General features: G+C 32.7%; 1 protein-coding gene across 1 annotated transcript in view; it reads right to left on the bottom strand.

Annotated features, from left to right (window-relative positions):
• The window catches only part of LOC110033568 (AT-hook motif nuclear-localized protein 7-like), a 32409-nt gene that overhangs the window by 12527 nt on the left and 7505 nt on the right, over positions 1 to 12377 (bottom strand). The window contains exon 2 of the mRNA XM_020737601.1: positions 5523 to 5654. Within this exon, the coding sequence (XP_020593260.1) occupies positions 5523 to 5636 (114 nt within the window). The 5' untranslated portion in view covers positions 5637 to 5654. The remainder of the gene's footprint in view (positions 1 to 5522; positions 5655 to 12377) is intronic.

The following is a 12377-nucleotide window of genomic DNA, read 5'->3' as shown; positions in this document are numbered from 1 at the left end:
CCCAGTTTATTTCCCCCCACATTTGAATCTGCTCGAGCCGCTCGATCCCCCTCTCCTCACCAGAGTCACTCGACACAACTGGTAAGTCCACTACAACGATTTATAGAGTGAATCCATTTCCTGCCTTCACGACCCACTCGTTATCAAATTCCCCTCTTCTATTTCCCAACTCTTCGCTTCCGCTCCCCTTGTGTTTGATTCTTCATTTCCTCTTTCGGCTCTTTGTTTCCTCTTCCCCGAGCAACTAAATAGAAGTTCACACGGTCTAACAAGAATTGGTTCCTGCATTGAGTCGACAATTCAACTGTAAAACCAAAGAATTGTTCATGTTTAATAAGAACAGCCCACACCATAATGAAGTTACGAAAATCCTATTCATATTTCCATTCCCGGGAAACATCCTCGGTTCTTCGGAAACCAAAACTCTTGATGTTCCTTGACGTACAATAATCTCTAGATGTCTATTATGGATCTGTACCCCCTGGGATCGATAAACCTTTTGTATCTTATTAACCAAAGAGATACGACTTTGGGCTATGGTTAGTTCAGCTCCAATCAAGAATCCCCCGGGGATCCCAAGAATCCTTCGGATACGTTCGTCCCAACCTTCAACTCTTCTTTCGAGGTTCATCGATATTGAATCAATTGAACGAACTTCTAAGATTTGTTCTACTTTTGGAAGACCTTGCGTTATGTCACCAGATCTCGACTTTTCATATATAAATGTAATTAATGTATCTCCTTCATAAAAGGTTTCCCCATAATGACCATGGACAGTTGCTCCTGGAGTGACCAAATAGGGCTTAGCTGATCTTATAACTAGAGAATCAACATGAACAATGAAAATTTGACCAGATTTTTTTATGCGTGATCCATATTTCAATAGATATACATTTTCACAAAGGAATTGTCCAAGGCTAATTATTGTCCATGCCTCTTCACAAGAATCGTGATGGAGAAAACACCAATTCAAATGGAATGAATTCCAAATGATGTTACTGCAAGGATCGGGATTATAAATCCTACTATTTTCATCTAGAAAACAAAATTGAAATGGAGGTACTTAAAATATGAAATTCTTTTTAATTTAATTAAGAAATTTAGATTTCTTTTTAATTTAATTAAGATATTTGAACATGAAGCCACTACAATTTTGGGTATTCACTTAATTTTATTAGGTATAGGTGCTTTTCTTCTAGTACTTAAGGCTCTGACTTTTGGAGGCGTATATGATACCTGGGCACCCGGAGGGGGAGATGTAAGAAAAATTACCAACTTGACCCTTAGCCCAAGCGTTATTTTTGGTTATTTACTAAAATCTCCTTTTGGGGGAGAAGGATGGATTGTTAGTGTGGACGATTTAGAAGATATAATTGGAGGACATGTTTGGTTAGGTTCCATTTGTATACTTGGTGGAATTTGGCATATCTTAACCAAACCTTTTGCATGGGCTCGCCGTGCATTTGTATGGTCTGGAGAAGCTTATTTGTCGTATAGTTTAGGTGCTCTATCTGTCTTTGGTTTCATCGCTTGTTGTTTTGTCTGGTTCAATAATACCGCTTATCCTAGTGAGTTTTACGGACCTACTGGGTCGGAAGCTTCTCAAGCTCAAGCATTTACTTTTCTAGTGAGAAACCAACGTCTTTGGGCTAACGTGGGATCCGCCCAAGGACCCACTGAGTTAGGTAAATATCTAATGTGTTCTCTGACCGGAGAGGTTATTGTTGGGGGAGAAACTATGCGTTTTTGGGATCTTCGTGCTCCCTGGTTAGAACCTCTAAGAGGTCCCAATGGCTTGGACTTGAGTAGGCTGAAAAAGACCCACAACCTTGGCAAGAACGACGTTCGGCAAAATATATGGCTCATGCTCCTTTGGGTTCTTTAAATTCCGTGGGTGGCGTAGCTACCGAGATCAATGCAGTCAATTATGTCTCTCCTAGAAGTTGGTTAGCTACCTCTCATTTTGTTCTAGGATTTTTCCTATTTGTGGGACATTTGTGGCATGCGGGAAGGGCACGTGCAGCTGCAGCGGGGTTTGAAAAAGGAATCGATCGTGATTTGGAACCTGTTCTTTCCATGACCCCTCTTAGCTGATTAGCTGATATTTTATTATTTCTTATTTATATCTATCTTATTTATATCTATATATCTATTATATCTATTGTCTATTTTTATTTTTTATATTCTGGCTCGGCTAGGCGAGATAGATATTCAATAAAATAGAAGTTTTTAAGATGATTCCTTAAATTAAGAAACATGCCACTAAAAGACATATATCCACCAGATCATTCATACGGATAATGTCCAAATACCAAATACGTTCTCTATTTAATCCTTAATCTAAAATATGATCTGGCGGTAATTCTTAATTAAATTAAAAAGTTTTTATGACGATTCCTTAAATTTGACTTGGCTTCATGTTCGGCTTGAGCTTAAGTCATGCTTTCACATGTCTGTTCAAGATTGACTTTTTAAACTTTTTAATACTTGAACTTGATTTGTTTATATCAACTGAATGAGTAATTCAACGAATTAACAAGTCAAATTTGTACGAGTAAATAAGTTTTCATTTAAAATTTTCAAAAAAAAATGTTACAACTAAATCAAAATAAATAAATAGTTGAATACATTCTGAATTGGTATTTAATTATTTTACATAAATTAAATAAGAAAAAAATATATGTTGAAGGTAAGTTTTCTTGTAATCAAATAACATAAATAAATATTAATAAACTAATTCAATAAAATAGAAAATTAAAATTGAATTGTATTAAATTAATTAGAATATTCAGTAATTACAACTTAAATAATTTTTAAAAAATCAAAAAAAATTATGAATACTTACTTGGATAAGAAACATTTCATGCCTAATAAACATACATCAAATCCTCAAAATAGTTGCACACTTTTATCTCCTTAAAAGCAAGATAATTTATTATAACAAAAAAAATAAATGAGGAATAAGACGTATCAATTTTATCAAGAAAAAAAATATATTATAATTTCTCCAACTATAAAATCATTAATATAGACAACAATCATTCACATTTAATGCATATATTGTTATGGATAAATAACTTTGTAATATTTTTTTCTAAAAGTATACTAATCATCAAATTTACTATCATTCGTGAGTTGCCAATACCATAAGAAAAGACAAAGTTCTTTGATAGAGATAGAAGGGGATTTCAGAAAGTCGTTAACATGAAAAAATGGTATGAACAAATTAAACCAATTAAAGGAAAAAAACGAGTTCAGAGAAGGGCTACAACGTGCTTAGCAACTATGATTCATAGATGAGAAAAAATATTAAAGATAGACAATATTATGTAATTAATATGAATTATATGATTAATGAATAGATATTATATTTTTATAGAATGACTAATTAATCAGTATTAAGAAATCTAATGGATTGAATATGTTAATGATCTCTTAATTATTAAATTAGGTTAATTAACAAATAACTATTAATATATGTATAATTAATACATAATTCTAAAAAAATGTTTATAATAATATAATACTATTACATCTGCAACTATATAAGTTATAATTAATCAAATTTTATTTAAATAATATATCATATATGATATGAGTTTTCATCGAGCTTATTATTGAGCGTTTAACAAGTTACTTGCTGAACAACAAATGACTTAATTCATGAGCATAAATAAATAAGTTAGACCATATTCATGTTTTGTTCATTTAACCTCAGTGCCTTTAAAAAAGTTCAAGTATGTTTATCTATTAATTTAAACAAATATGGTCGAGTTTAATTGACCTGAATTCAAGTTGTTCATCGAGTGAATTGGTTCATCCGAGGCATTGATTCATCAAGTGCATTGGCTCATTTACAGCCCTACTCTTGAACTGTTGTAGTTGTTGGTGACTTCCTAGCATTTGATTCAAAGGCATTGATAGGAATTGTTATATAGTAATGATTGATGTTTGTTTATTATGAGTGATTTTGCATCTAGCTTGACAAGTCTTCCCCAAGATATATTTCATAATTGAGTATTATGTTGTTTGTGCAATTGAGTATGCAGTATTACTAAATTTCTTAAAAGGAACGATTCAGAGAAATCAAGAATCTTACTAAATAAAAATTTAGTCATTTAAATATTGAAATATTTATTTTATACTTCATATTGATTTTCTTTAATAAACACGTGCCATTATTATTATATCATTTGTCATTTTTGAATAAATTTATGATTTATTAAGTCATCCGCCTGAACTCTGATTCAACCTTTGAACCTTGAACTTTTTCAGTTATCGATTCATTATTTGATATGATTTTAAGAACCTTGGTCTCCAGTGTTATGAATGTGACAGCCCTATGATTTTTAATAAAATCATTGGTGTTAGAAGCATGTAATATTAAAAATAATTGAGATGCTATTATCTTTATGTCAATGTATATCATATACTTTTTCAAATTTAGATTGTATTTTGAAAAAAAATAATTTTAAAAAATATTTCTCGATGAGAGAAGTAAACTCCTCATTATAGGGGATAGAAGAAAAATCATCAAAAGTTGAGACCATTTTAATCTCAATATAGTGACTGCCACCAGCCAAAACATCAAGAAATGACCCAGAAATAAAGACAGTATTAGGTTTTATAGCAAAAATGAGGAGAAAAGAAAAAGGTCCTCACACAAAGTATTCAATGTTTATCAAACATTAATGTCAAGCCAAAAGAGAAGCAAAATCAATGCTGACATCAACTTCCGCTGCATCAACATCGGAAATTTAGAAGCAAGAGATCAAGAGCAATGTGATGTTAGAGTTTCAATTCCAGTTAACAAAAAGGGTTTCGGACAAACCAAAATTTGGCCCTATCCAAGTTCAAATGACCCAAATCCCTCCGGCTTTTAAACAAGTTAAAATATCGAACCTTAACCCCACCAAACTTCAACCTAGCAGGCCAAAATCCAATCCTCTTAACATGATTAGCATAAAGCATAATAGTCATTAGGGTCAAAATCGGAACAAATTTGGGACAATTTTGGGAAATCGGAACAAATTTGATGGGTCAATTTTCAATTTTGAATTAGTAGTTTAATTTTGTGTTTGTTTTAAGTTGGCTAGTTAATTTCAGTTTGAAGGGTTAATTCAAAACTTAACCAAAAATTAAACAGGTCATGATTCTAGACCCGAAACCAACCCAAAGTTTAATCAATTTATCTAGAATCATGATTTTTTTAATCGGGCTTGGGCCAAGTCATTGTGTCATGTTGATTTTTGACACCCCTAATGTGAAAGGCAATCTAAAAAAGAATTAAAATCACAGAACAACCATCACCTGTGATACAACAAATCCTAGTAGAATGCATGACAAGAGGAGCCTTATTTAGCAATGAGAAGTTATTGCACAATTGGCACAGAACATCAACAATAGTCCAAGTGAGTTCATCAACAAAAGATTAATTGATGATGTTCTATATCAGGCAATGTTATCTATATAATATGTTATAGATATAGCAAAAACATCATAATCTATTAAATATCCCAAACCTCGTGAGTTACGGTTCCATCAGATGTACTTGGCTGCTGAAGTGTTACATTACATATGGCACCATTTGCTGAAAGTATGCAAATGGTTCGAGGCCCTTGTTGTGAGAACTCCATAATTTTTGAAGCTACATCCTACAAAAACAATATATAATATCAAATGATTGTCCCAGATTAAAGAAATTTATATTAAACGTAAATGAGATTAGATTGCTAGTTAAATCATTAGATTTTTATATATTAAAGAGAAATTTATAAATATTTACTCTTCTTAAATGATTATAGATTTGAAAGCATTGTGCATTCAGAGTATCTATAGAAAGTAAAATCTTCGTCATTTTATACATCAACCGTCAAAAAGCATTTAATACACCACCGTGTTAATATTGTTGCACTTGGACAGCAACTCGATCTCTATAGGCTTATAACTCTTCTTATAGTATTATGAAGCCATAAGTGTGTATTAACTCTTAATGACATACTGCTGAAGAGTAGGCAATGGAATTAGTAATTAGAATAAATGAAATGGAAAAATTGGAAAGGCAAACATAATGAAAAGTAAATAGATGAGTCAATGTCTCACTTGGGAGGGAAGCGAGTGAAGAAAGAGTTAAGAGCCTCACGCCTAGGAGAAAGACAAGATAGATGAAAAACTCATCCCAAACAGAATTGAAGGGGAAGAAACAACACCATCAACAAAAATGTTGGTTGAGTGCAACCATTGTAGATCCTCAAGAAAACTATTACCATCTCTAAAAAAGAGACATCTAGAAGCTTTTAGGGTCAATTTAGTCTTGTTATTGGAGTAGGATGGAATACTTGGGTTTGGCTATACCCAATTAGATTGGATAATTTGGATTGGATTAATTGGGTTGATTGGATTGGGTTGATTGTGATCCATATAGGATATGCTACCCAATTAGATTGGATAATTTGGATTGGATTAATAGGATATGTAGCTATTACTTTCAAATATAAAAAAGAAGTGTTGTTACAAAGAAACTAGATAAGAATGGCCTTAGTATGCGCATATGAAATGAGGGATGAGAAATCACTTTCATGAAAAAATATACTTCGAGTTAATGTAAGAAAGTGTTGTCAATCCACAGGCTTGATTAAGAAGGAATTTTTTTTCCTTCCCTTGGAATATATTTCACAAAGTATGTTTTCTATTATATATTTCCTATTTTTTTGTTTTTCCTATTTGGATTGAGTTATAAGAAATAAAATTTTTTTCGCATATTTTCACATGGTATCAAAGTCATCTTCATCTCCTACCTGAGAAGATCGTTGAGCCTCCTTTGTTCGCTCTCGCCGCTCGGTCTCTCCTCAGTGCAATCATCACAGACTGTTACTTCGTCCTCAAGCAACATGACTTTCTTCCTCTTCGTGGTATCGGTCATAACGTCTCATTTCTTCCTCTCGTTCCCAATAGCGAACAATCATTTCCTGTTAGCACATGAGACTCCAATTCCAGGATCAGCTACACCTCCCAAGTACTTTCTCTTTCGATGTTCAGCCCAACACAACCCACAACATTCCAAATTCGGTTTGAATACATCGTAGATCATAGATCCTTATCCCTATCGGAAAAAGCTTGTTTATGCTTCAACTTTCTCATATACACAACTTGCTACTCCATCGCAGTCTGTCTCTTTGGTCGCAATTCGAATCTTTTATTCGAACAAACTACGGAATGCTCTCAAGTTCTCCTCTCTGGTTTGCTAAACAGCGAACAATTAGGATTTCCCTAGCCTCCGACTCACAAGTCTCTTGCTTGCAAACAGCCCAGACCTCTCGCCAATGCCAAACTCATGGAAACGAACAGTTAGTCACCTCCCTCTAGTTCTTATTCGCTCATCTAGTCAAATAGTTAAACTAAGGGAACACCTCTCGCTTTCATTAGAGCAATAGATCTTCTCAATTTATGCTTCACGATCTTAGCATAGTCCATTATGTCATGGCCTCACAATCTTCTTTCTCGGAAGATACATATAGATCCGAGCCTACATCTACAATCCCTGTGACACCAAATAACTCCTTTTACCTAGTCACGAACGATATAATACATGGCAATAATTTCTTTAATGGTCGCAGTCTGTCTTCATGTAGATCTGTGGTTGAGGGAAAAATGGATATCTCACGGGCAAAATTTCAGCTCCATAAATGATAGATTCCAAATATCGGCCCTAGAAAACCGATGACCACACGGTTATGCCATGTTTAACAAAATCAAAGACCACAGAGGTCGGAAAAATTTCTACTCTATAGAACAGCCAAGAAGATAAGAGAGGTTATAAGTGAAACCGACCCTAGCATTGAAAAGTCTTCAAAGTTATTTAATATTGAAACCATACGACATAATCTACAACAAGGAGAATTGAGTATTACTCAATATTTCAATGCTCTAACATGTTGGCTGCAATTAGATATGTATGAGGTCTATTCTTGAAAATGTCCTAATGACTTTGCTTTGTATAGCAAAATTACTGAACAAAAAAGAATCATAAAATTCCTCATTTATCTTATTATAGATCTAGATGCACTCAATGGAAGAAGCATGAGAAGTAAACTCATCTCTACCATTCGGGAGGCCTTCAAAAAAATTTGAAGGGAGGCAAAAAAGAATCATACGATCTACTGAAAGATCAACCTTGTGCACTCAAAACTCCTGTCATAATAACAAGTCCAAGAAATGATGGCCATGGTGCGATCATTATAAGATGCTTGGTCATGTAAAGAAAACATGTTTGAAATTACACGGTAAATTTGCAGATTAGGAATCATCCAATGAAAGATATGAAAGGGAGAATCATGCAAATGTTTGCCACAATCAATAATAACTTAGAATTCAACTCATTCATCAGGAAAAAAATTGAGGCACTGCAGAAAATACTTAGTAATAGTCAAAGTTTTGGACAAATATCAAAATCTTCGATCAAGAAACCCATCAACATATCAACTTAATTCCTCTACAATTTACACACTATTGTGTGTCCCCTTTATTCTTAAAAATGGAGTAATGGGGTCCAAAATACTTTTCATCCACTCCTTAGGCATCTTTTTAGTTTTTCAAACTAATATTAAAGAGTTTATTAAGCCAAGAAACTCTCAAATATCTGAAATATTTCTACACTTCAATTAGGATATCATCAAGTCCTGATTTTTCACTCTTTTTATTCTTTAAAGTCTCATCTTCTTTTTTACCAATGTGACGGTACAAATTAAACGTTTTATTGTTATTAACGATATTGAGATCCCGTATTAAGGATATTAAGATCACTATGATCGATTATATTTTCAGAAACTTCATTGAAAATTTTATCAAAATGGCTCACCCAACTATGTTGAATATCTTCTTCTAAGAAAAATATTTTTTTTATTTTCATCTTTAATAAACTTTACTACATATATATATATATATATATAAAATAAAAAATAAGAAGGATTACATAAAGTAAAAGAATGAAAATTTTAATACTTAAATAATGTAAAGTTAATAGTTAATTTAATAATATAAATAAATTATATTTTAAGTAATATGAATATCATTGTTTATTATAGACATCAATTTATAAAGAGTTGACGTCAAGACAAATCAGATAAAAAATTAATTAAAATCGAGTTGTTCTCAATCAATTGCATTAAAAGTAATTGATATTTATAAAATTCATGTATCAATTTATTTTGATTTATATACTCTTCTTTTTATTGCTCATGTTTGAATGTTAGGTCTCCTTTTAGTAAAAATTATGACATGTAATTTAAATATGCATAGATTATACTGTATGCCGTAAAATAGCATATGAATGATATTAATTATATGTGTGTGTGCGTGACTATGAAGAAGGCACACTTTTACAGTACTAGCAGAGAAATATTAACATACTGATGCACGTAAATGAAAAAGAATGTTAATATTGAAGTACATTAATTAATATGGTTTTAAACGGTGTTTCTAAGACGGTTGTACAGATATAAAATGATATAAATATGTTATTGAAATTGTAAACCCATTAACATGAAATCTTATAAGTGATTATATTCTTAAAGAATCAAATATTTTATACTAATTTATTAAAACTTAACTGGCATGCATATTATTTTTTTTTCTTGTATTACTATAGCGTAGGAGTGTGAGTATTCACTAGCTTTAATTAGCACGTTGTTTTAAACTATCTTTTCAAATATGAGCAATAGAATAGATAATGTATATAGAAGGCGCGGACCCTACAATGAGGTAAATTTAATTGTACTGTTTTATTTAATTTTTTGTGTTGTACTTTCATTGGTTAAATGTTAGATGAATATAGAAATTTAATTCTCACCATCCGGTCATTTGTACCCGCCATGATTAAGTCCAAGTCTCAGGCCGGGTCAAGACAAAAGCGGTATCAAAGACAATAGGACTAATTAATGAAATCTTGATAAAAAGAGCCAACAAGATAATTATAAGAAAATTTTAATAATAAAAAAATTAATTAAAAATTTAAGTTAGCCATATTAATAGTTATATCAATTCGGGCAGAGAGACACGTCTGAAATTGTAGAAGATAGTCTTATTGAAAATGATGAAGTTAGCCTATTATAAATGATAGCACAAATATTCTAACCCAGATGATAACCATGACTCCACTGACTCAAGAGTACCAATCGCATCCTATTGGAAGTGATGTAGTTGCTATGGAAAAAACTTAAAGATATTTCAGGATTTATGTTCACCGTTGTTTAAGGGAAATGAAGATTCAATGAAGCAGAGAATTGGCTGATGCGAATTGAAAAGATATTAGATAGTACAGCCTATCCAGATGAAAGAAGAGTGTCATTAGTTACATCTGTGCTAGATGGAAAAGCTGAAAGGTGGTGGCGCAGGCAGCATCAGGACAGGCTAAGGGACATACTCAATATGATGGTAAGTTGAGAAGAATTCGTTGAGTTATTCAAAGAGTGATTTGTACCCTTATCTACTCAAAGGCAAATACAAGACAAATTTATCAGCTTCGCTCAGAGAGAACAAACATTCAAGCTGTACAAAGCAAAATTTACTATAATGTTAAGGTTGCACCACAGTTGATTGCTACTACAGAAGAAAAATGTTACAGATTCTTTTCGGGATTAAATATATCAATCAAACAATTGTTGGTGCTTTTGGAGATCGATGAATACTCAATATTAGTGGAGCGAGCTAGAAGACAGAAAATCGATTATCAGGTTACTCAAAAGTGCAACGAGACGAATAAAAGAGAGTATTGATTAAGGAGAATATGTAGATCAATCAGAATGATCCAATGGGAAGAAGTCTTGAGTTCAACTCAGTTGTATTTAACAGAGGTACGACTCAAAGTACTTACCACTTGTGTCAAATGCGGAAGACAACATAGGGTGAATGCTTAATAGACTAACACTTACTGCTCGTACCATCAACTTGGTCATATAGCAATATATTGTTCATAACTTGGCCAGAAGACTATTGAAGATCAGAAATCAGGTGGAGTTTCTTCACAAAAGACTGCAGGTGAGTCAAAAACGATAGAATTTATAGTTTGAGCTCCAAGCCAAGTTAAACCAAGGCAACCTATTCAACCTCGAGTTTATGCCCTTACAGTGTGTAAGGCAACCTATTCAACCTCGAGTTTATGCCCTTACTCACAGTGTGCGTGAATAATCTACTACTGCTTATGATGATAAGGTCTAATGAGTGGCATTCTCTTAGCATATTTTCTGTGTATTATGTTGTTATCTTGATTTTATTGATGAGAGGAGTACATTTGAGCCAGCTTGGATCATGTATTTACTTTGCAGTAATTATTTTTCATCTTAATAAATGATCCTTAAATTTAATCATGAAATTTGATAGCTAAAGTGGTCTGCTTAATGAGAAATGACTTGAGATCTATTTTTAAATTTCGAGGATGAAATTTTTGTGAGTGGAGAAGATTGTAACACCTTGTTTCATATAACTAAGGGAGTCGAAGAGAGGGAGAAGAAGTGATGAGTCAGGAAACGAAGGAAGAGAGAGTCGAGATTGTGAAGAAGACTTACCAGGGGAATCGATCGATGCGAGACAAAAGTAGGAGGATTGACAGGCGCAAGTTAGGGATTCCCCGTATCCGGATGCAACGACGTCAATGGACGACAATCTTTGTTAAGCATAGAGGAGGCGGCATCATTGCCTAGCAGAGGAGGTCAATGCCGGAGTGCCTATCAATAGAGCGTGCAAAAAAGGAAAAGGAAGAAGAAGGAGGAGCTTTCTAGCGTGTAAGGGCTCCGGTCGAGCCCTAGCAGAAGACACAAGAGTGATTCAATAGTGGACGTATGTAGGAGGAGATTGAGCTGAAGGAGAGAAGGGATGGGCATGCATACGAGTTCCAAACAGTGGAGGATTCCCTCGTGTGATTTCAACCAAGAGAGATAAGGTTGAGTTTTAATTAAGTGATATAATAATTATATAAATAATTATTAAATAAATATATAATTATAAAATAGAAAAATAAGCAGGATTACATAAAGTTAAATAATGAAATGTTTAATTCTTAAATAATGTAAAGTTAATAGTTAATTAAATAATATGAATAAATTAAATTTTAAGTAATATTAATACCTTGTTTATTATAGGCATTAATTTTAGAAGAGTCGATGCAAAGATAAATCAAATAGTAAGTTAATCAACATCGATGTGAGCACTCTTGCTCTTAAATTTATAATAATATTTTATTTCTTCTCAATCAATTGCATTAATAGTTATTGAAATTTAAAAAATGTGAAATGATTGTGATATTGATGGTGATATTGAAAGTTGTGAACGCTTTAGATATCTGTGGTCTATTGTTCAAAGTGATGGCAATATTGATGAGGATG

The sequence above is a fragment of the Phalaenopsis equestris genome, unplaced genomic scaffold (genome assembly GCF_001263595.1).
Source record: "Phalaenopsis equestris unplaced genomic scaffold, ASM126359v1 Scaffold000002, whole genome shotgun sequence".
Classification (NCBI taxonomy): domain Eukaryota; kingdom Viridiplantae; phylum Streptophyta; class Magnoliopsida; order Asparagales; family Orchidaceae; genus Phalaenopsis; species Phalaenopsis equestris.
The sequence above is the reverse complement of the archived record's forward strand: the minus strand, read 5'-3'. Positions and strand labels throughout refer to the sequence as shown.